General features: G+C 45.9%; 1 protein-coding gene across 1 annotated transcript; it reads right to left on the bottom strand.

Moving 5' to 3' along the window:
• Window positions 1-1,618: 1,618 nt before the first annotated feature.
• LOC112223052 (protein FAM110B) lies at window positions 1,619-21,699 on the bottom strand. The gene is made up of 2 exons (XM_024386000.2): window positions 21,412-21,699; window positions 1,619-5,705 (listed from the first exon to the last, which is right to left on the bottom strand). Exon 2 carries the CDS (start codon window positions 4,919-4,921, stop codon window positions 3,536-3,538), a length of 1,386 nt encoding a protein of 461 aa, XP_024241768.1. The 5' UTR covers window positions 4,922-5,705; window positions 21,412-21,699; the 3' UTR covers window positions 1,619-3,535.
• Window positions 21,700-22,482: the final 783 nt, after the last annotated feature.

The following is a 22,482-nucleotide window of genomic DNA, read 5'->3' as shown; positions in this document are numbered from 1 at the left end:
GCACTTTGTGACATCAGCTGATGTAAAAAGGGCTTAAATAATTAATTTGACTGAATTATTGATTGATACGGTGTCCATATTAGGACAGCCTCAGATAGATAGAGACGGGTGCTGGAGACTAGATGTGCATAAGGCTTTCACATTCATAAGGTATGTCTGGAGACTACCTATTAGCACATTTCTGGGCGGGTTCAAGAGTTCAGTGTTTATTATTCTCAGTGATTTCTGATCTAGCCTAGTTCCAGATCTGCTTGTGCCATCTTACCAAGTCCTATGGTCATTGGCATGACAATGACCAGAGAAGTTGGCAAGACAGCACAAACAGATCTGGGACCAGGCTACCGCTGAACCAGTCCTCAAATTAAAATCAGGGCAGCTAACAGAAAGGATATGGCGGTGCTGGCTAAACACATGGTGTCGGAGGTCTGGTTTGGCTCTCTGCAAGGCCCCCTGAAGTTTAATGTTAGGAAAGACCCACATCAGCATCAAAGCCGTGGATGGTAGATCCCTGCCAGGTTATCACCTACTTCCCGCAGGCCAGTCACATTAGAAACCCTTTGATGTCTAACAGGTGGAAACCTTTTATTTGTGGTATTGTACATTTGGAAAAGCAACATTTGGTGGCAATGCCTTTCCTTCAATGCAACTTGATGCCATCAAATTCAAACGGACGGCTGCAACTAGGTGTTTAGTCTGTTTATCCCAGAAGACGTGAACATGTGTTAAAAACCTGGTCCTACGAACCAATAACAGGATGTAACAGCAGGCTCTGTAGTCAGCCCTGACTGACACCCACAGACAGACAGGGTACCTATTGTTCTCCTCCTCAGAGAGAGAGAGAGAGAGAGAGAGAGTATGTATTGGATGGCAGAAGGCTTTGGAGGAAAGAGAAAGTTTGGAGGAGAGAGACAGACAAAGACAGAAATACAGAGATGGGGAAGAAAGGTAGAGAGAGAGAGATACAGGCAGAGAGAGAGAGAAAAAGAGAGAGACAGAAACGGAGAAAAGGTAGCAGTTGTCCACGGACGTCTCAGCCTGACCACCTAGAAATAGCATCAGGCCACAGTCTCCTTTGTGTTGTCTGTAAACAGGGCCTGTTGCAACTCACTCAGGGGTTCTATATGCCCAGAATGCTAAAAGGATTACCACAGGCAGCCTCTTGAGCTAATGTGAAAAATGAGATGTGAGGTGGTGGAAAGAGACAACAAAGATTCAAAGGGCCAGACAACATCAAAACACTGACTCACTCACTCTTTTCCATCAGACATTCCTAAAACAACTTACGCTATTTACAGAGGAGTTTCTTTCTTCTCAAAAGTAGTTATTAGCCTCCTGTAAACAGCAGGTTGCCTGTACCCACAAAATGGTGAGACAAGTTTGTAAGACTCAAGACTAAAATTATGATTTGCAAATGTTAAAGAGTGGATGAAGTCATCATGTACTGTTTCTGTCAGACAGAGTTTGTCCTGCTTCACTGTGGTGTTGATGTGGTATGAATATGTGTCCTGCTTCACTGTGGTGTTGATGTGGTATAAATATGTGCTGCTTCATGGTTTCTGTATACTTGTTTATGTCTACTGGAGCTGGAGCCAAAAACAATAAAACAATGACATTTTTTTCTCACACAAATATAACTTTATTCTTAAAATTGTCTGTGTACAACATCATACACACTTCTCTTTGGAATAAAAACTAAAACCTCTCATATACATGGAAAATAAAACAGATTGAAAAATGTACAGACATTTTGTAAACATGCAAGAGAACAGTTTTCTCCGAAGAGTTTGCAACACAAATCCAGTTTAAAGGGGGGAGGGGGGGTCCAGTTGTTTTGGGGCGCTATGCTACTTACAGAGAGAAAAACACCATGGCTCTAAAAGGGGATTGGTTGTTGATTTATTACATAGCCTATCATGTGACCCTCCTCAGGTCCAATATTACTCCACCCAATGACTCTGTCTCTCCGTGTCACATTCTAACCCGTACATACCACCCGCGGAACTTCAGTGAATTTTTCAGAGGTATCCCTGGGAGAACTCTGATCAAGGTGACGTTTTCATTTCGATAAAAATGGGCATCACTGACAGATTGATTAAGTGAGGCAGGATCTACAGCTATAAAAAAGGTAGAGGGGTGAGAGAGGGAGTTCTCACCCCCTTACCGTCCTCCCCCAGGCCTAGGGTCTCCTGTGGGGGAGAACCAGATGACCATTGGCCCCAGAGGGGAGAGGAACCCCAACCCTCAAACCAGAGGGAGTCTGGGGGACTCTGTAAACGTCAGCTCTGCGAAGGTGACACCCTCAAATATTTGGCAACCTGATAGCTCATGGTCCCTTACACTTTGAACACCTACTATGGTGAAATATGTTACACGACAACAGCAACAAAATAAATCTGTGTTTGTGAGGAATTTAAAATGCCCTTTTAAGTTAATATTTTGTGGTAGCGAAGTAAAAAGTCACTTTTTTTCCACAAGGAATTGACCAGCTATCCAGTAAAAAGAACTTATCACACTTTAATTTCTATCCTGCAATGGCAACAAGGTAGCTTACACAGTAGCAACAGATAAAAAGGCAATGCAGAGTTCGCTACCAGCCAGTTTCACAGCTGTAGCTGTCAAAATCAATCACAATTACGTCACAACTAACGTATCAGTGGTCAGTAGTTGCTGTGTAAGAGTTAGCGCTCTTTGGGGTAAGGTTCAGAGGTGCTGTAGGATCAAAATAACCGACCCTGCATCCCTCCTTGTCTAATACGACTGTCGCGGTAGTACTTGTCTCTAGAGTATTATGCTCAGTGTTTAATTGGAGAGGAGTCTCCTATAAAAGCTGTTTCTCTTTCTCTCTCTCTCTCTCACTCGTTTCCTCTCTCTCTCACTCGTTTCCTCTCTCTCTCACTCGTATCCTCCCTCTCTCTCTCACTCATTTCCTCCCTCTCTCACTTTTCGTCCAGTTCAGTGCATTAACGACCCCACAGGGGCCCTCGCGTGTTTGTTCCAACGCCCGCGTTTAAGAAGAAAAAAAAGGCAACACACAAACTAAACTGGCACAGTTCGGAATGAGGTACTCACGGTTCACTCCAGTTTAGAAAAAAACTCTGTGGTTTTCCATTTTAAATTATGAATTTGTTCGAGAGAAGAGTGTAGGGTTGTGTTGTTGTGCGTCCACGACGCTAAATACAGCCTCATCTGTGCCTGTTGTTTTCTCACTGACGTGCCTTATTGTGTGTTGTAGAGTCAGAGCGGAGCTTAGGGGAGGCTGTCAGTCACTATAGATCTGACAATACCTATTGGTTAGGATATAGAGAGGGCGGGACAGCCATATCCAACACAACCGCACACACTCACTGACACTAACATCTTCAGGGGTAAATGATTCCACTCGAAAATAAGGTGTAGCCCATCCACACCCCTCACTTTCCATAGGACCTATAAATACAGCATATCAACCTGGGAGAAGACTAAGGATTACAGTACAATAACAAAGTCTCTGTCCTTCAGTCATAGGGGAACATGTCTTCTTTTAGAGAAGTGATGTCTAAACAGTGGACTCTTTGGGCCCCTCCTGTGCTGCGTTCTTGCAGCTGTAGAGCCATTTGATGACACGGGCGTTCCTCTCGATGATTGACACCCCCGTGGTCAGCTTCTCGGCCACCTCCTCCTGGAAAAGCCCCGCCTCTCCTGAGTGGCGGGAGAACTCGCTGGGCTCCGAGCCACCGCACCCTCCCCCTATGCTCCTCAGCACCAACGAGAGCGTGTCTACGTCGCTGGCCCCACCCAGGAAGTTCTCAGGCCCCAGCCGGTCCACCATGTCCAGGTCCAGCCCGCAGTAGTCAAAGAAATGCTCCTGGTCAGACAACGCCACTGAGCATCGCAGAAGCAGATCTGACTTGGAGCGTTGTAGTCCTGAACGCCGCCGCGGTGGTGGTGGTGGCGGCACCCGCTTCCAGATGTCCGCCTCGTTGTCAGTGTGGTCACTCACGTTGTTGCCCTTGGTGATGCCATTGCCATTTCTGGTACCATTGGTGGTGCCATTGCTAACACAGCTAACACCATTCTTAGTCCGCTCCAGTGTACAGCTGAAGCCAGGGCTGGGCAGCGGTGAGCGCTCGTGGTCCGTCTTACTGGATCTCCGGCTACCCGGCCCTCCCTGTCCCCCGTCCACGGTGTCCTTGTCATTGGTCCAGGACATGCGTGAGTCACCATCCCGCGACAGAGCTTTCTCCTCGCTGATCACCATCTTCTGGGTGTCCCCCTCGCCCCCGACACTCTTCTCCCGCATGGAGCCCTGGAAGAGGCGGCGGACAAAGTTGTACCCCTTTATCTCCATGTTGGAGTTCCCCAGTATGACGCCACCACTAGGCAGGCTTTTACACTCTTTCTTCTGCCGGTAGATGACCAGGGAGTCAGGCCGCAGCATGCGCTTACCGGTGCTCCTCCTCAGGATGGGGGCACTGTGAGGGGCTATCAGGGGTACGGAGGGTGGAGTCCTGGGGGTCCTGGGGCTGGGTGGGGTCACCTTGTTGGCGTTACTCCTGTTCCGTGCTTCCACATCCACCGACGTCCTCCGATTCTCCTTCCTCGAGTCATCATTCTCGTTCTCGTCTCGTACGTTGAGGGGGCCGGTCAGGGTGGGGAAAGGGGCAGAGGAACGGCGGGGTGGCAGCCGTGGGGTGAGACTCCCAGGCACGGTGAGGGGACGACGGTGTGGAGGAGGTGGTGTGCAGGGCACCAGGACGGGCTCCTGTTTGGTGTTAATGACCTGCTGGCTCTTAACGTACTTGGCCTTGTCTGCCTCTAGTCTCTCTACAGCGCTGATCGATCGGCCCTGGCCCCCACCCTCCATCTGCCTACGCAGGTAGTCCGGGCCCTTGTTGAGGAGCCTCAGAGGTGAGGGGGATCCTATGGGTGTTAGCGGTTTCATGGTGCTCCACCCTTTCAGGTAAAGACATCAAAACAGCAGCCCCAAAATGGCTGCCTTCTCCTGCAGCTAGTGGCGAAAGGTGTCCCCCTGGATTTATTGTTGTGCCTTTCAAGTTCTAGTCTAGTGTGAACTTTTTCAGTAAGCTTTCTGCTTCAGAACTAAAGACATAGCAGCTCCCATTCTCACTCACAGTTCCTGAATCTCTCTACTGAGGAAATAAATAGGTAGCAATTCTGTGACCACAGAGGCCAAGTTTGATGTGGAGCTTGCTATAGATAGCTTATAGCTATAGATAGTCTCTTTTTGGGCACTGTTGGAGCCCAGACAAATTGATATCTCTATCTAGTATTTACACAGGCATTTGGATAAATGGGCAGGGTGCAGGGAAATCCTGTTGCCACTGGCCAAAAGCACTCCCAAATGGGACGTTCTCCTGCCCACAGCGCAGCAGAAATAGCAGGCAGAGTTCACTTTGAAAGGGTTACTATTTTTCACCCTCCCCCTTTCTTTCTTTCTCTCTTTGTCCGTCTCTCTCTGAGCGATCACTCCTTTTCCGTTGATCTTTTCACCGAAGGTTAGCCCTGGGAAATGAGATATAATGGCTTCAAATATTTGCTTTGCGAAGGCAGGCAGTCTGAGGGACGCTGGGTTCGAGAGACTCCTATTTGTTCGGCCGCCGTCGCGGTTGAGGTGACCTGAGAGTGGGCGGCACCGGGACACTCGGACGTTGACGGACGGATGAAGGACTTGTCCTTGTCCTCACCTCACCTGCACTCACAGTCCCCTGGGAGAAAAAGAAAAAAAAAGAAAAAAGAGAGGTGTTAGCACGGCCTGCTTTTCTCCTGGGCAGCAGAGACAGAGAAACAGAGAGAGACGATATGGCAGAGAGTGACAGGGGTCCCTAAAGCTCACACTGAGCTCATGTCACACTCTTTAGAGCTGGAATGAGTCCTGTGTCTGTCAGGAAATAGCTGGGACAAGCTCCCACGCATGCACTGAGCTGACTGCTATTGGGAATACACAAAACATGCCAATCCATGTTTTTACGAGGAATTGAATATCTTGGAGGCTTCATTTTTAGCAATCATACTTCTGTACTGATATTCCTAACACCCTGTAGCTGTGAGAGAATGTGTCTGTGTGTCTACGTGCAGAAGGGGAAAGGAGCTCAACACATCTCCCCAAACGATTGCTCCTCAACATGCAAGGTTGACAGAAAAGAGGCATCGCTCCTAATAAAAATTTGCATAATCAGCTGTGATGAGTTGAACAAAGTTTCTGCACACCACATTTGCAGTCCTAAACAGCTGCACAGAATACTTCACTAACACAAGACCATCAATATTTAAAAACCCTGCATAAAAACCCTGCTAAGTAAACCAATACACTTCCAACGCAATAACTCTCTCACAGTTGCAGTGGGACAGCTTGCTCTCCAAATTAGCAAGCCCCAATGAAAGATAAGTTCAACTTGAAACCAAAAGTAACTGGAGTTGTTTGAAAATGGTACATATCTCAATGGCATGTTGCATAGAAAGAGAAGACCGTGTTATTTTTAGGGGCACGCATTGCGCTGACTTGGGAGTAAGGAAGGGAGGGGACGAGGTTGTGTGTTTATAACGGGATAGGGAGCCTAAGCCAAGGCGCAGAGAAAGTATTTATAGCTATAGAGAATCCCAACATGATTATCGTGTGTGTATGTGTGTGCTCTTGCATTCATGTGTATATATATGTATGTGTGTGTGTGTCAGCATGTGGCAATAAGGCCCTGCCCAGTAAATTCAGTTGTATGTCTACAGAGTTCGTTTGCAGATTATCAGGCCTTTTGGAGAGCCCACATTAATTTTTGTTTTACCTTTATTTAACTAGGCAAGTCAGTTAAGAACAAATTCTTAATTCACAATGACGGCCTACCCCGGCCAAACCCTCCCCGAACCCGTACAACGCTGGGCCAATTGTGTGCCACCCTATGGGACTCCCAATTATGACCGGTTGTGATACAGCCCGGGATCGAGACCAGGGTCTGGAGTGACACCTCCAGCACTGAGATGCAGTGCCTTAGACCGCTGCGCCACTCGAGAGCCTACATAGGCTTCCATCTGTGGTATAGCAGTAGAAAACCTCAAAACTGCTACAAAAACCTGAGAGCACAGGTGGTGGCTGTTTTTCATTGACTTTCCTTCAAAAAGTATTTAGAAACTGTCCCAGAAAACTAAATGTGCTCCTTCTGCTGTGTGACTGCTGGAGAGTCAGTGGTATTGTTCTCAGAGTGGCCTGAGGTGTGATACAAATAAGTCTATCATGGCTCTTTGTTTTTATGAGGCAAAACAACGAGTGACCTCCTTCTGGCAGGAAAAGGATCTATGTCTGTGGTGTTTTTAAAGGGTTTTGTGTACATATTACAAAACAGTAGAAGGTTAGTATGTTGGTACAGTTCAATAACAAAGAAACAGAGGCACTTTGCAAACAGCAAGTACTTTCCATAAGGATCCTAGCCCTAATGATCATGAAACAAACCCCCAAGACTTAACACAAAGTCCTATGAATTGGTGAAAAAGCTAATTACTGGCACCATGCCATAAAAAGGGGGCTTACCTCCCTACCTCCTGCGTTTAGGTTGGCTCTCTACCGTTCAACCTCCACACCTCTCTCACATCAACCCCCCTGCCCTGCTGTCAAAAGCCCTAGAAGGCCTACTACTATAAATTCCGTCTAGAGAGGAGGGGGGATGGCTACACTTTCCAGATGTCAAGCAGGCAAGGCCGGGAAAGGTACCCATTGTTTGGAATAAGATCCGGAACAAAACCCAACAGGTGCCAGAGGAAAGAGCCTAGACAGGGATAAAAACAGGGATAAAAACAGGGATAAAAACAGGGATAAAAACAGGGATAAAAACAGACAGGGTAACACTTTATTTGGATGGTCCATCTGTAGATGCTCTAGATCTACAGACTATCAGTAACATTTCAACCAACTACTGTATCTACTAACCCTTAACCCTTAACCCTAACCTTAACCCTGGTCCTAACTCTAAATGTAACCCTAACCCTAAACCATATTCTAAACCTAACCTTAACCTTAGCAAGCAGTTGCCTAGTTTGTTGATAGTATGACCATCTGCATCTACAGATGGACTATCCAGACCATCCAATAAAGTGTAACTACAGAAAGAAACTGGGAATGAAACATGTAGCAGAACTAAGGGTAGCGGTGGTGGAGGTGGTGGTGGGGCATCATATTTACCACACACCGTTCTTTCGGGGGGATGTGTGCTCCAGCAGAGAGTAGGATTGCTGTTTCAAGTGGCAGGATTATGCCACTGGAGCACAAAGCGAGATTAGTGCCTGCCTATGAACTCAAATATGGGGTACTGATGACAGGCAGCCTCTAACCCTCCATGGATGTGTCAGTTGTTCAATCCAATCTGAATAGGAGTTCTATAGAGTTTATGGCATTGAGTAGATCCTGGTTTTAGTTCTGACCAATGGAAGACAAAACGGTTAACCGCAGGATGTTGGAGTCAAGTGTTAAGCAAATATTAACAGAATCACGGTATATGACAAAACAAGGGAGAATGTTTAGAATATGAAAGTATAACTCCATAGACCATACATCTTTTGAAAACCACTGCCGTTTTCCACTAAGGCCAAGTTCAAAAAACGTGCTCCCCTCTGAGATTGACTGTGTTCATAAGAATGCCTTTTGTTGTTTGAAATGTAAACGTCTTCTGAAGGCATTGTATTCATTGGATGTGACAACGGCCGTTTGAAGAGAGCCAGCCAGTCTCTGATTAGAGGTTCTCTCTTGCTCTGAGCACTGTAAGTACTATCACTTAGAACAATGCATAGATCAGTGTGAATCACAATGCTAGCCGTTGGTTGTTTGGGACACTATTTATTACTTACAAACCAGAGTGGCCCAAATTCAAGTTTGCTCACATTTCTTCTGGACACACATGGTGATTGATAACTGAGAGAAGATTTAGAAATAGACAGGTTTCAAGCCACAAGGTAAGAAAACAGGTTGGATCTGAAAACACAGGGTGAGGTCAGTAGACAAGGTTGACGCGTACGTACGTACGTACGTGCGCACGCACACACACACACACACACACACACAGTGAGAGAGAGGGGACCTAACCTGCATTTACACACAGACAACAGCTTCCATTAACTCCATTGACTCTAATGAGACTAATTAGTACCCAGCACCTTCTACTGTGATCCTCTCTCTTTTGAAAAGCGTGTGACGGCCACAGCAGTACGTTTCTCCTAATACACTGCATCGCCACCGCTCCCGCCCTGACTATTCAATTCAATTCAATTCAAGGGACTTTATTGGCATGGGAAACACATGTTAACATTGCCAAAGCAAGTGAGGTAGACTACCTCCTTCTCTCACAATGGGTAGTTATTAACCTCTCATCTCCCTGGCTTTCATGCGTCACTGTCCATCTCTCATCTTTTTCTACCTCCTCTCTCTCTCTCTCTCTCTCTCTCTCGCTGTATTTGTCTCTCCCCCTCTCTCTCCTGCTTTCTTTCTCTTTTTTTCCCGCCCACCCTGTCACCCCCCCCACCCTGTCCCCCCCCCACCCTGTCTGTCCCCTCTCTCTCCCTCTCTGTCTGTGAAGCTGCTAGCCCGCCTGCAGGGAAGACTTAGCCAGGCACTCCACGTAGCCCATAAGAAGAAGCAGATGTTTTGTGTCAGGCTGCATCAGTACCTCTGGGCCGGGACAGACAACTAGGGCAGAGAGAGTAGCGATGGTCCGACGTTCCGTGGTCACCAGGGTCGCATTGTGATTGTGTGCACAACAAATGGATTCGGCTCACTCAATTTTGCTTTTAATCAATGGTATTATTTGGCCTACTTGGTTAATGAGTATGACCCAGGTTTGATAAACCAAAAGCAAAGGTCATGCCTATATGTTTCCCACTGCACAGCTGAGAGGACAGGCCTAATTCAAAAACAACTGATTCAATTTATTGTTAACTTTGCTACTGTTTCAAATAGAAATGGTGCTAGAGGTAAGCTACACTGCTCAAAAAAATAAACACTAACATAACACATCCTAGATCTGAATGAATGAAATATTCTTATTAAATACTTTTTTCTTTACATAGTTGAATGTGCTGACAACAAAATCACACAAAAATGATCAATGGAAATCAAATTTATCAACACATGGAGGTCTGGATTTGGAGTCACACTCAAAATTAAAGTGGAAAACCACACTACAGGCTGATCCAACTTTGATGTAATGTCCTTAAAACAAGTCAAAATGAGGCTCAGTAGTGTGTGTGGCCTCCACGTGCCTGTATGACCTCCCTACGCCTGGGCATGCTCCTGATGAGGTGGCGGATGGTCTCCTGAGGGATCTCCTCCCAGACCTGGACTAAAGCATCCGCCAACTCCTGGACAGTCTGTGGTGCAACGTGGCGTTGGTGGATGGAGCGAGACATGATGTCCCAGATGTGCTCAATTGGATTCAGGTCTGTGGAACGGGCGGGCCAGTCCATAGCATCAATGCCTTCCTCTTGCAGGAACTGCTGACACACTCCAGCCACGTGAGGTCTAGCATTGTCTTGCAATAGGAGGAACCCAGGGCCAACCGCACCAGCATATGGTCTCAGGATCTCATCTCGGTACCTAATGGCAGTCAGGCTACCTCTGGCGAGCACATGGAGGGCTGTGAGGCCCCCCAAAGAAATGTCACCCCACACCATGACTGACCCACCGCCAAACCGGTCATGCTGGAGGATGTTGCAGGCAGCAGAACGTTCTCCACGGCATCTCCAGACTGTCACGTCTGTCACATGTGCTCAGTGTGAACCTGCTTTCATCTGTGAAGAGCACAGGGCGCCAGTGGCGAATTTGCCAATCTTGGTGTTCTCTGGCAAATGCCAAACGTCCTGCACAGTGTTGGGCTGTAAGCACAACCCCCACCTGTGGACGTCAGGTATACCACCCTCATGGAGTCTGTTTCTGACCGTTTGAGCAGACACATGCACATTTGTGGCCTGCTGGAGGTCATTTTGCAGGGCTCTGGCAGTGCTCCTCCTTGCACAAAGGCGGAGGTAGCGGTCCTGCTGCTGGGTTGTTGCCCTCCTACGGCCTCCTCCACGTCTCCTGATGTACTGGCCTGTCTCCTGGTAGCGCCTCCGTGCTCTGGACACTACGCTGACAGACACAGCAAACCTTCTTGCCACAGCTCGCATTGATGTGCCATCCTGGATGAGCTGCACTATCTGAGCCACTTGTGTGGGTTGTAGACTCAGTCTCATGCTACCACTAGAGTGAAAGCACTGCCAGCATTCAAAAGTGACCAAAACATCAGCCAGGAAGCATAGGAACTGAGAAGTGGTCTGTGGTCACCACCTGCAGAACCACTCCTTTATTGGGGGTGTCTTGCTAATTGCCTATAATTTCCACCTGTTGTCTATTCCATTTGCACAACAGCATGTGAAATTTATTGTCAATCAGTGTTGCTTCCTAAGTGGACAGTTTGATTTCACAGAAGTGTGATTGACTTGGAGTTATATTGTGTTGTTTAAGTGTTCCCTTTATTTTTTTGAGCAGTGTATATGAGTAAGCAAAGACATTTGACTAGGAAGGGTTAAAGAGTGCCAGTAGATTTCTGTTGATTACTCTGGTGGGGAAGAGAGATTTCAAACCCAGGAAGTGTTTGTTTGGTTCATGAGGACTTCATCATCTACCCACCAATGAACCAGCTAGAGTCCAGAGCTAACATAGCATATCCAAAGGAAACCGGCTGTCCTCAGTTTAGAAGTTCCACTTTGAAATATGCATTCAGAGCGATAAACACAAGATAAGAGGTACATCAATTCTCGGAGAGACCACCTTTGAAGCACTTTAAAATGTGTTGACCCTCTTTTTCACCTGTCAAATAAACGAGGGGCATCTGCTGTGAACTATCTCTCAGTCTTCACCCCTTTCTCTTTCCCCTGCATTCCCCTTTTCTTCCTGTCTTTTGAAACATCTGGCTCCTCCCTGTAGGATGAAACAGGCAGAAGATGGAAGACCATCACCATTGCACTCATTTTAACCAGGACCTATTCAGGATTCTCTTGCCGAGTTTGTAGACTCTATGGATGCACAACATGCCCAGGTCGACAGCGCCACGTGTGAACATAAAGACTATGACCATTAACGGCCCAAATTAACGGTTCAAACCTCTTCGGTCGTTAACTACAGAAACATCTCTGGAGGGTGTATTCTAAGGATGGACAGAGAATTGGCTCCTCTAGGGCCACAGACTAGGGCCACAGACTAGGGCCACAGAAGTTACATTATTAACGGCTCTAAACAATGGCTCTCTCTGGGTCTAGTAGATAATAAGGGAAAGACCTGGACTACTCCATCTCATTAGCAGGGGGAGGACAAGAAACAAAAACATGACAATAAAAAAATAACAGAGACAGAGCCAGGAGGATAAACACCCCTCCACTGGGGGGGGGCAGGAGGATAAACACCCCTCCACTGACCCAACAAACAAAGCCAGTGACACACCGTAAATCCCATCACAATTGTGAGGCTTCGAGTGCCATCAGGCCATTAGCTACTTGATGTATGGTTGGGGGGGCATCAGGTCACAAGGGACCGCCACCTCACTAGACCTCCTCCAACCATAAAATAGATGAGATGCCCACTTAACTCACTGAATGTGGCTCTTTTGTCATTCAATGGTAATCACTGGAAGACAGTGAGTGGAGCGTCGAAGCCTATAAGTGCGAAATAGAGACAGCCTGTACAAACGTGGAGATGAACGCAATCTGTTCTGCTCCGTGTCATTACCACTTTACAGTCTAGAAGTCAACTATTTATATTAGCCTAGTCCAAGTTTATTTCAAGGTTGGGAAAGTCCTTCAAGTCCGAGGCTAATCGCAAAAACCTGAAGTACAGAACGTCACTTTAAAAAAAGCACCCTTGATTAGCTACTCAAGAGACACGGACTACATGATTGTGGCACAGGAGGTGCAAGACTGCCGGCCCTGGTCAACCTCTTATCAGCTCTCACACCCGTGGAAAGCTAATAAAGGTTGAAACGGTTGAGATAAGACGGCCAGACTTCCTAGACTATTCTAAATTTTATCAACAGATCAAACCGACTCCCTTTTTTTCCTGCCAGCAGGAGCAGGCACCCTCCTGGTTGAGCTGATAACCACAGCACAGTTGACCTACGGTATGTAACCCAATGGCTCAATACTGACTGTTTGTGTGTTACATTTTTAGACCTAATGTACAGAAAAAATACAATTAAGCATGTGTTTTGCCCTCATGGACAATTCTACAGATGCAGAAAAACATAGCTCTCTTCATTGGCCTTTCAGTATTACATTTGTATCTTTCCAATGGAGAACTACTCGTAACTTTGACTTGTTAGACCCGTCCCGTCTCACCCCCCCCGTCCCGCCCCACCCACCCCTGGCCCTAGTGGAAGCTAGTGCCATGGATGCAACCTGTGTTACACTTTGGACCTCTGGAACCAGTCCCAGCCCCTGACTCCCTGGTAACCCGTGCCACAATATAGTGACACCTGATCCACTCTCTGTCTACAGCTCAGTGGTGGAATGTTAAGCCTCTACTATGATGCCTCACTGTCGACGAGTGAACTAACGTGCACTTGGAAGGGGAACCTATCAAGGAAATGTTAAAAAATTGTATTATATAAAGCCTATATAAAGACCTATAGTCCTTCTGGTCAGGATTTTGGGGAATGCAGCTGAGGTCAAAAGGGAGATGGGAGAGGTTGGTGGTGGACTGGGGTGGGGTGTGTGTGTGTGTGTGTGTGTGTGTGTGTGTGTGTGTGTGCCTGCTTGGGGGGGGCAGTAGGCTTCTCTGCAGGTATGTGGTGCCTCCAAACCAGGTCTGGATTTGTGTACATATTCTAAGCAATGAGCACCACTGTTACACCTATAAACGCCAACATGTCTTTATGTGACTAAATAAAACGAACCCTCTGTCAAATATACTGCTGAATGCTGTGTGTGTGAGAAAGAAGACCAGAGACCCCCCCTCCGAACCTCCCAAATACACCATCCTGGGGTTGTATACATAGTGCTATACACACACATAAATTTGGGCACATCGCGAAAGCCTCTGGAGTGTTAAGTTATGAAGGCTGTTCTCCCAGAGTGAGCCCTCATTAAGCTCTCAGCTGGTGTGAAAGCTCTAGCTAGAGCTCTTGCTGGAGACGAGCCAGATGTTTGATTTCAATAAGTCGGAAGAATTCGCCCTCTCTGAAGCAGCAAATGCCAGTTTCTAGTGGTTTCATGGTGTTAAAAGAGAGTTTGAGGCATGCGGCCAATTTCCAGAGCCTGTACGGGAATGTCCAACAACATGAGATGGCTCATGTCTTTTCTCTTTCCACTTTGTGTTAGTACACAAAATACATTTAGTCAGTGCTGCAGTTTTTCATGTAACCATGTATCTACTTAATAAAAGGCAAACTATTTAGATGCTACAAGTTTAGCACAGCTGGGCAACTTGTGTGTAAGATCTGTCTAAACATGAGGGTGTCTGCATTTACAACCTCTTAGCACTCTAAATAGAAAATAACGGGGACCACAAAACATTCTCACAGAAGTCTTACAACGTCGCTGGGATGTTCCAACCAGATATTTTGTCTGCTATAGCATCATCCAAGTGCTGGAGAGGCAGTAAAGGGTTATCATTTAGTTATGGGTGGTGGGGTGAGGCTCCTCCAGCTATGCCTCCCTAGTGTCCTCTGACCAAACATGTCATCTCTCAACACACTGATACATCCTAGCCAATCACTGTGCCAGAGGACACCCACTGCCACCACTCACAGCCTCACACTTTCGATCGATTTGCTATCTGTCCCACTATGGATGAACCATGGCCTGAATGCAATGTACTGACCTACAATGTAGGCTACCAGTCACTTATCACCAACCCACCACCAATGTGACAGACAAAGCTATCAACTGAACGGAAAAACCAATACGACTCGATTAGCTTACCTTTCAACTTACCCTGAGGAAAAGAGAGAATGTCAGCTAATGTGTTTTTCATATTTCCCTGCAACAACATGCCACCAAGCAGAGGTCCACCAAGCACCGACCACTTACGACTTGCCCTACTTTTTTCTTTTTTGGGGGATATTTCCCGAACCGAATAAAGGAATCAACCATGGGGAAAACTAGATGAGGGTAAAACCTCTCAAACACAGAACCAGAACAAGGCCCAGTGTTTTCCTTCCTGCCCTATGTACTAGTGTGTCACCTCCACTGAACCTGCCAGCTGCCTTCACTCATTACCCAGTCGTCGGCCCACGTCTCCACAAACAGGCCCCAAGTGCCACAGAAATAGACCCCCCGTTCCTGCTCCTTGCCCTGTCAGAGTCACCAAGACTCACCATAGTGGGTCGGATGGAGAGGTCGGATGGAATGGACGGCAGTCTCGGAGGCTGCCGGGCCCAGCACTGCCGTGTCCTCTTAATTGAAGGGTCCAGACTGTCATGCGTCAGCGACTGAGAGGATATTACGGCTCTATGGGTGATTCTGATTGGATGTGGCAGAGCCACCGAGGTGCCCAGCAGGGCTGTGAACAATTACAGGGATGTGAGAGGGAGAGTGAGAGGAGCTCCCACAGCTGTCACCACGACACAGGGGACCAGTAGGAGATGGAGGGGCGGACCACCTTTCATGATTTAGTTATCGATGATTAATTATTTATTGGGTTAGGGGCTGATAGAGATGGGTCTATGGATGCTACAGTGGGAGGACGGTTGTGAATCATGAAAATGACTAAATTAATAGGGATGATGAACTGATTTGTTGTGACACCGATAAGGAGATTCTGGAGGGGCACTTTTACATTTTTATTTTATTATATTTACATTTTACCCCCCAATTATTAGTAGTTACTATCTTGTCTCATCGCTACAACTCCCGTACGGGCTCGGGAGAGACGAAGGTCGAAAGTCATGCATCCTCCAAAACACAACCCAACCAAGCCGCACTGCTTCTTAACACAGCGGGCACCAATGTGTAGGAGGAAACATCGTGCGACCTTGGCTAGCGCGCGCTGCACACGGCCCGCCACAGGAGTCGCTGGTGCGCGATGAGACAAGGATATCCCTACCAGCCAAACCCTCCCTAACCCGGACGACGCTATGCCAATTGTGTGTCGCCCCACGGACCTCCCAGTCACGGCCGGCTGTGACAGAGCCTGGGTGCGAACCCAGAGTCTCTGGTGGCACAGCTAGCACTGTGATGCAGTGCCCTAGACCACTCTGCCACCTGGGAGGCTCCTGGAGGGGCACTTTTAGCTCATGCACTCTTAGAAACAAGGGTTCCAAAAGGGTTCTGTCTGGAACCAAAAAGGGCTCTTCAAAGAGTTTTCCTATGGGGACAGCCGAAGTTCCGTTTTAGGTTCTAGAAAGCACCTTTATCTTAAAGAGTGTAGGGCTGGGAATTGCCAGGGACTTCACAATATGATATTATCATGATACTTAGGTGCCGAAAGGATATTTCCTGCGATTCTCATGATTCTATACGTATTGCAATTTGACACTGCGATTTTATTGCGATTCGATGATCCAAACATATTGCTCATCATATGTCTGCTGTAGGGGGACAAGAGAGAACCATGAGGAAAAAGTTTAGATCAGTCATGGAAATAAAATAGCTGAAAACAAATTGCTCTCTATTTAAAAAGAAGATGGAGAACAAGCTATGAAGGAATAATACAGGAGTTCTGGGGCAGGTACAGCCAACTAGCACAAACATAATATTGCGAAATTATATGGATGAGGCTAGGTATCTCAAAAGCACCTTCACAAACACAACTCATTTAAAGGCCGTCTCTTGACAAGTTCCTCTTTTTGAATATTTTGTTCCCCTGAACCACTGGTGAGGAAGTTCCCACAGACGGTAGTAACAATCGGCCAAACCAGGCAACAGGAACAATAAAGTCAAATTATAAGCTCCGGTTCTGACAGTTTGTGGGAAGACTGAGGGTGTTTGAAGTTTCACACAGCAGTGATTGTCAAATGTCTCGCACCAGCTGCCTTTTATTCTCTCACACACACACGCACACACACACACAGGCACCCACACACTCATAGCGCCAGGGGGAAGGTGATGTCACTTACAGGACCCTTTACCCTCTAATTAGGAACCTGAGCTTCCCTCCGTAACTAGGGGGCTTCACCTTCTGTAACTAGGGGGCGGTACACGGCAACCACGCAACAGGAAAGGGATTAAGCAAAACAAATGTTTGATTTTAATTTTGGAGAATACAATGTGACACACACAAACCAATGCTTTTCATTTGGAGAAATGACTGATTACAAGACTGGTCTGTCAGAGAAAACATAAGAGTTCTGTGAAATGTGACTGTGTGTTTCATGAAATTTAAGTGGTAAGAAACACATGAGGGGCCGATTGTGAACTAAAACCATGAAAGGCCCTGTGGCTTCCACTGTACTTCAGCAGTTCAGATTGATGTGGGTCAACACCAATCAGATTATACATGTGGAGAGTCTAAAAAAAAAAGAGAGTGCAAACATAAATGATAGAGAGAAATGAAGAACGAGTCTGAAAGGACCATCTGTGGCTCACCATAGGTGGCTCAGCCCGGTCCTACACCAGGGCACACATGGGTCAATGGCATAACACGGGTAAATGTAAACTGCTATTTGTCAGTCTAGTATGCGATGTGTGTATGTCTATACAACGTTTGATGCTGGATGAACACGTGGCTATGCATTTACACACACAAACCTCCAGAAAACGTCACTGTGGGCAATGTGACATTTTTGACCCCGACTCGACCACCGCTGTGAGTCCTCGCTTGGTCAGTCAGAGACCCGGATCCCACCGCTGCCACCAACACCGCAGAGGCCCGGCCCATGTTACATTTAATGTTAGTCATCCTGTTGATGTCAGGGCTCCTGTCATCGCTCCATTCCGGACTGCTGTTGGAGGTTGGCTTTGCCTGCTATCTGCTCTGTTTGTGCCGCTGGGCCTGCCGTAGCAGAGGGCATCTTCCTGCCTGTCTGCTCTGGTGGGATCAACTTCAAAGAAAGACAACAGCCTTTATTACAGCAGCTAAATTAGCAGTGTGTGAACCCACTGCCATAGGTAAAATATACACTACAGACGTTAGCAACTGTTCCATGATGCCAGACTGTTCATTTGCAGGTAGTGTAAGTCAGATCACTGCTGGTTCCCGCAGACTGGGAGCCATGAGCATAGGAAGAGATGACGCATACTGGTGTTCTCATATATGACAGATCTCAAAGCTCATTTCCTAAGGATGAACTTTAAAGGCCAAATACATCAAGGAAGTACACAATTATCTGTATGACGGGGCAAGGTTGTCTATGGGTTATAACCTTCCACAATACACTGGTCAATATCCTAAATCTGCCAGGCTCCTGTCCTCACGGCCAGAGATCACCCCTTCTCATCTCCAAAGAGCGACTAGGAATAGAGAATGCCACTGAATGTGAGGTTCTACTGCCATGACTGTGCACACAAACGCTGAAGAATCACAATGAGCTTTATCTCTCAGTAATGTCGTACAAAAAAAATCTAACTAACTGCATTGCGGCGGGGGAGATCATGTCGGGTCCCTGGCTATGAAGTAAAAGTGAATCAGCATCATCACTACTGCAAGATATACTAGCACAGCTGTCCATGTCCGCATCTTAAAACATGCAACAGCCTGTCAAAATGGAACAACACCACAAAGTTACCACAGTGCATGATTAAAAAATACCACTGTTGCTCTCCTATATAATCGGAGGGGGAAACAGACTGCTCTATGGACACACACACACACCACAGCAAGTTTGTTTGTGGTTGCAAGACAAAGGAGTGCCCTTTGTTTGGTCTAGTACTCCAGGTTATTTAGACTGGTCTTCAGTGGTATATGACTCCACACTAATAATCCCCACTCTGCAAGTCTGGATCTACTATCTCCAAATATCAGAAAGAGTTGGTGGGGGATGAATAAAACACACAATGCTCTGGCCCAACCCTAGTCTAAAGGAACTCGAGCAACACCCAATAATGACTGTGAGATACGAAAGACAAGTCAAAACCTATTGTGTGGTAAAATTGCATAAGAACCTTGTTGAAGAACCACTGATTTGAGCTCCTCTACCTGCTGTCTTCCACCCATGTCTCGTGTTTTAGGGGACTTATTTGGCTCATCAGTGCCTAATATCTTCCCTATAGATCCATTGCCATTGGCCTAATGTCTAATCCAGGTTAGACTACAACCTGCACGAGGCCACATAAAATGTTGCCATTGCAGGTAAACAGATGCCACACAATGGCTACAAGGCAACATACACTGAACACAAATATAAATGCAACATGTAAAGTGTTGGTCCCATGTTTCATGAGCTGAAATAAAAGATTACAGAAATGTTCTAGACACACACAAAAAAAATCCCTCAAATGTTGTGCACAAATTTGTTTACATCCATGTTAGTGAGCATTTCTCCTTTGCCAAGATAACCCATCCACAAGTCAGGTGTGGCATATCACCAAGCTAATTAAACAGCATGATCATTACACAGGTGCACCTTGTGCTGAGGACAATAAAAGGCCACTCTAAAATGTGCAGTTTTACAGAACACAATGCCACAGATGTCTCAAGTTTTGAGGGAGCGTGCAATTGGCATACTGACTGCAGAAATGTCCACCAGAAGTGTTGCCAGAGAATTTAATGTTAATTTCTTTACCATGTCGTCCAACTGGACTCACAACCACAGACCACGTGTATAGCGTTGTGTGGTCGAGCGTTTAAAAAAACATGTTTTTTAACCTTTATTTAACCAGGCAAGTCAGTTAAGAACAAATTCTTATTTTCAATGACAGCCTAGGAACAGTGGGTTAACTTGCCTGTTCAGGGGCAGAACGACAGATTTGTACCTTGTCGGCTCAGGGGTTTGAACTTGCAACCTTCCGGTTACTAGTCCAGCGCTGATGTCAAAGTTGTGAACAGAGTTCCCCATGGTGGCGGTGGGGTTATGGTATGGGCATGCATAAACTATGGACAACAAACACAATTGCATTTTATCAATAGTAATTTGAATGCACAAAAACACTGATGAGATCCCGACGCCCATTGTGAGGCCCATTTTTATTTTAAAGGTATCTGTGACCAACAGATGCATATCTGTATCCCCAGTCATGTGAAATCCATAGATTAGGGCCTAATGAATTTATTTAAAATGAAGGATTTCCTCATAGGAACTGTAACTCAGTAAAACTCAATGAAACATTGCACTCACTCATGGAAAATGACAGAGCATTAGAACGAGATCAGATGGTTTGAAGCTCATCCATCATTTCTTCTCATGGCCCAGTTTTTATCCAGATTAAAATATTATGGTCCAAGGTAGTATGCCTCTTTTCCAATCAGCGCGCGGATGTTCAATCTTATCAGAAAGTAATTTCACCCGATCTCACTTTTATCGCGACCGTAGTCACAAGTAGTCGTGAAACGGCAGTCTTAACGACTAGAACAGTTCACGGTGAGTCAGACGAGGGGCCTTCATGTATAGGTTACATGTCATGGGATGAATTATAGTACATGTCAACTTCTCCAACAGCGCTGGCCTCCAGGCTGACAGTTAACCTTTAAAATGCCATGTAGCACTACACAGTCCACTTTATGCACAAAAATACATTACTTGTGCTTGCAGTTTATATAAGGCATGTTACATGTGAGGGTATAGCCTATCCATCTGGAATGACAAATTGACTGGCACACTGCCTAAAATAGATGCACAATTATGCGTATCCAAGAATACCAAGTCAGTGGACCCGGCCTGAAAGTAGCATACTTTGCGTTTAGTTATGGTGAGGACAACTCTAGCATGCGTGCATAATTTTGTATACTCCCGTTTCCAACATGATAAAACAGGCATAAATAAAATGTTCCTCTCAGTGAGGCATTTCTGACCCGTTAGCAAAATAACCTCTCATCCGAATAACGCACCGCCAAGACTCACTGAATTCACCTTGTTACATTGCCTAGGGACACGTGTCCAGCGTGCGCTCCAGCACCATTCAGTAAACCTCCTCTCGGCAATTTCCCTTAATATTCAGTAACTTAATACAATTGCCTACCACAGAGTTATAAACAAGCTAAATTCGAATCTATTCTCCCATTTATCCACATATGATCAGGCATAATTTATTGCATTATGTACAGCTCAGATCATAGTTGATTAAACCGTAAATCACATGGAAGTAATTATTGTAAATTATTAAACCGTAAATAATATGGAAGTAATTATTGGCAATGCTCAATGCTGAAGGCTATTCATTCACGATTGAATTTCGACGCTGAAGGAAAACACTCCTCAAAACGATGGAGCCTATTTTGTTTGTAATTGACCTAGTAATAAGATCTACAGTAGGCTAATAAACGGGCATTATAACTTTGTGCTACTCAATCCATTTAAAAATCCATTTCATGCTCACCTTGTGTTGTGTGTTGCTCTTCATACATGTGAAGGTGTCCTCTTATTTCTTTATGTTCTTTCAACCACTGGGACGGGACGTGGATCTGTCCGAGTGGTTATCTGCTCCGCTTCTTGTGTAGCCTATTTTATTCGGCAGATAGTCGGACTGACAGACCGCTAGTGCTCCACGCTTCTTGTCTGCTGTGCTGTGTCCGCTTCCTGCGCAGACTGCCAGAACACTGGGTAGTTTACGTTGTAGCAGCCGTGCAACTCCGTGCCACAATGGGGAGTGGGCAGGTAGGGCGTTGTGCAAACTGACTCCTGTTCAGCCTTTATGTCGGGGTGGGTGATTGACCTTGTTTTTATTTTCCAGGGCCAGGTAAGATTTAATCAGAATCAAGATGTTTAGTTAAAGCATTGTACATACATAATCACCGATTATGGACAGGAGGACGATGATAGGCATAGCCTTACCTAATGTACTTCAGAACAATATTGAAGACAAAACAGAACGTGGTATTAGACATTTTTAGATTTATCTGGCTAAAATATATTTGCGTATGGATGGGCTACTCATCATACATTTAGTATTATATTTTTAAGAAAGCTACATGATTCACAATTTGGTACTTTATATGTTTCACTCAATAGATTTTTGATTAAAGCCACATCCTTGAGTTTGCGTTGGCTGGGGAAACCAAATTCATAGATAATTGAAGTCATACAATTTAGGGCGGTAGCAGACTGTCTAGATGGCTACAGAAGATTATATGACATGAACAAAAGTCACTTGGGACTGGGACATTTCGTCAGCAAACAAACAATAAACATATCAAGGGATGTCCTGAATCTCTTGCCTCACTATTGTTAATTCATTTGGGGTTTGGGGGAAGTCTCCTCTAAGGATCCCTGTGGTGGATTATGGGGGTGAGTGGGGATTGGTGGGGCATAGCCTTATATCTGTCATCCTCGTGAGACATGATTTGTCTCAATTCTCTTTACACATCATCCCTATACTTGCGACTATTTCCGGTGTTTTGTCTATATTTGATGATGATTGGCTTATAATGTGATTAATTGTTGTATAACA

This window comes from Oncorhynchus tshawytscha, linkage group LG23 (assembly GCF_018296145.1).
Source record: "Oncorhynchus tshawytscha isolate Ot180627B linkage group LG23, Otsh_v2.0, whole genome shotgun sequence".
Classification (NCBI taxonomy): Eukaryota; Metazoa; Chordata; class Actinopteri; order Salmoniformes; family Salmonidae; genus Oncorhynchus; species Oncorhynchus tshawytscha.
Note: the sequence above shows the minus strand (reverse complement) of the source record. Positions and strands in the feature narration are given on the sequence as shown.

What these genes read in the sequence shown, in the direction of transcription:
- LOC112223052 (XM_024386000.2), bottom strand. Translation starts at nt 4,921, where the DNA reads ATGAAACCGCTAACACCCATAGGATCCCCCTCACCTCTGAGGCTCCTC.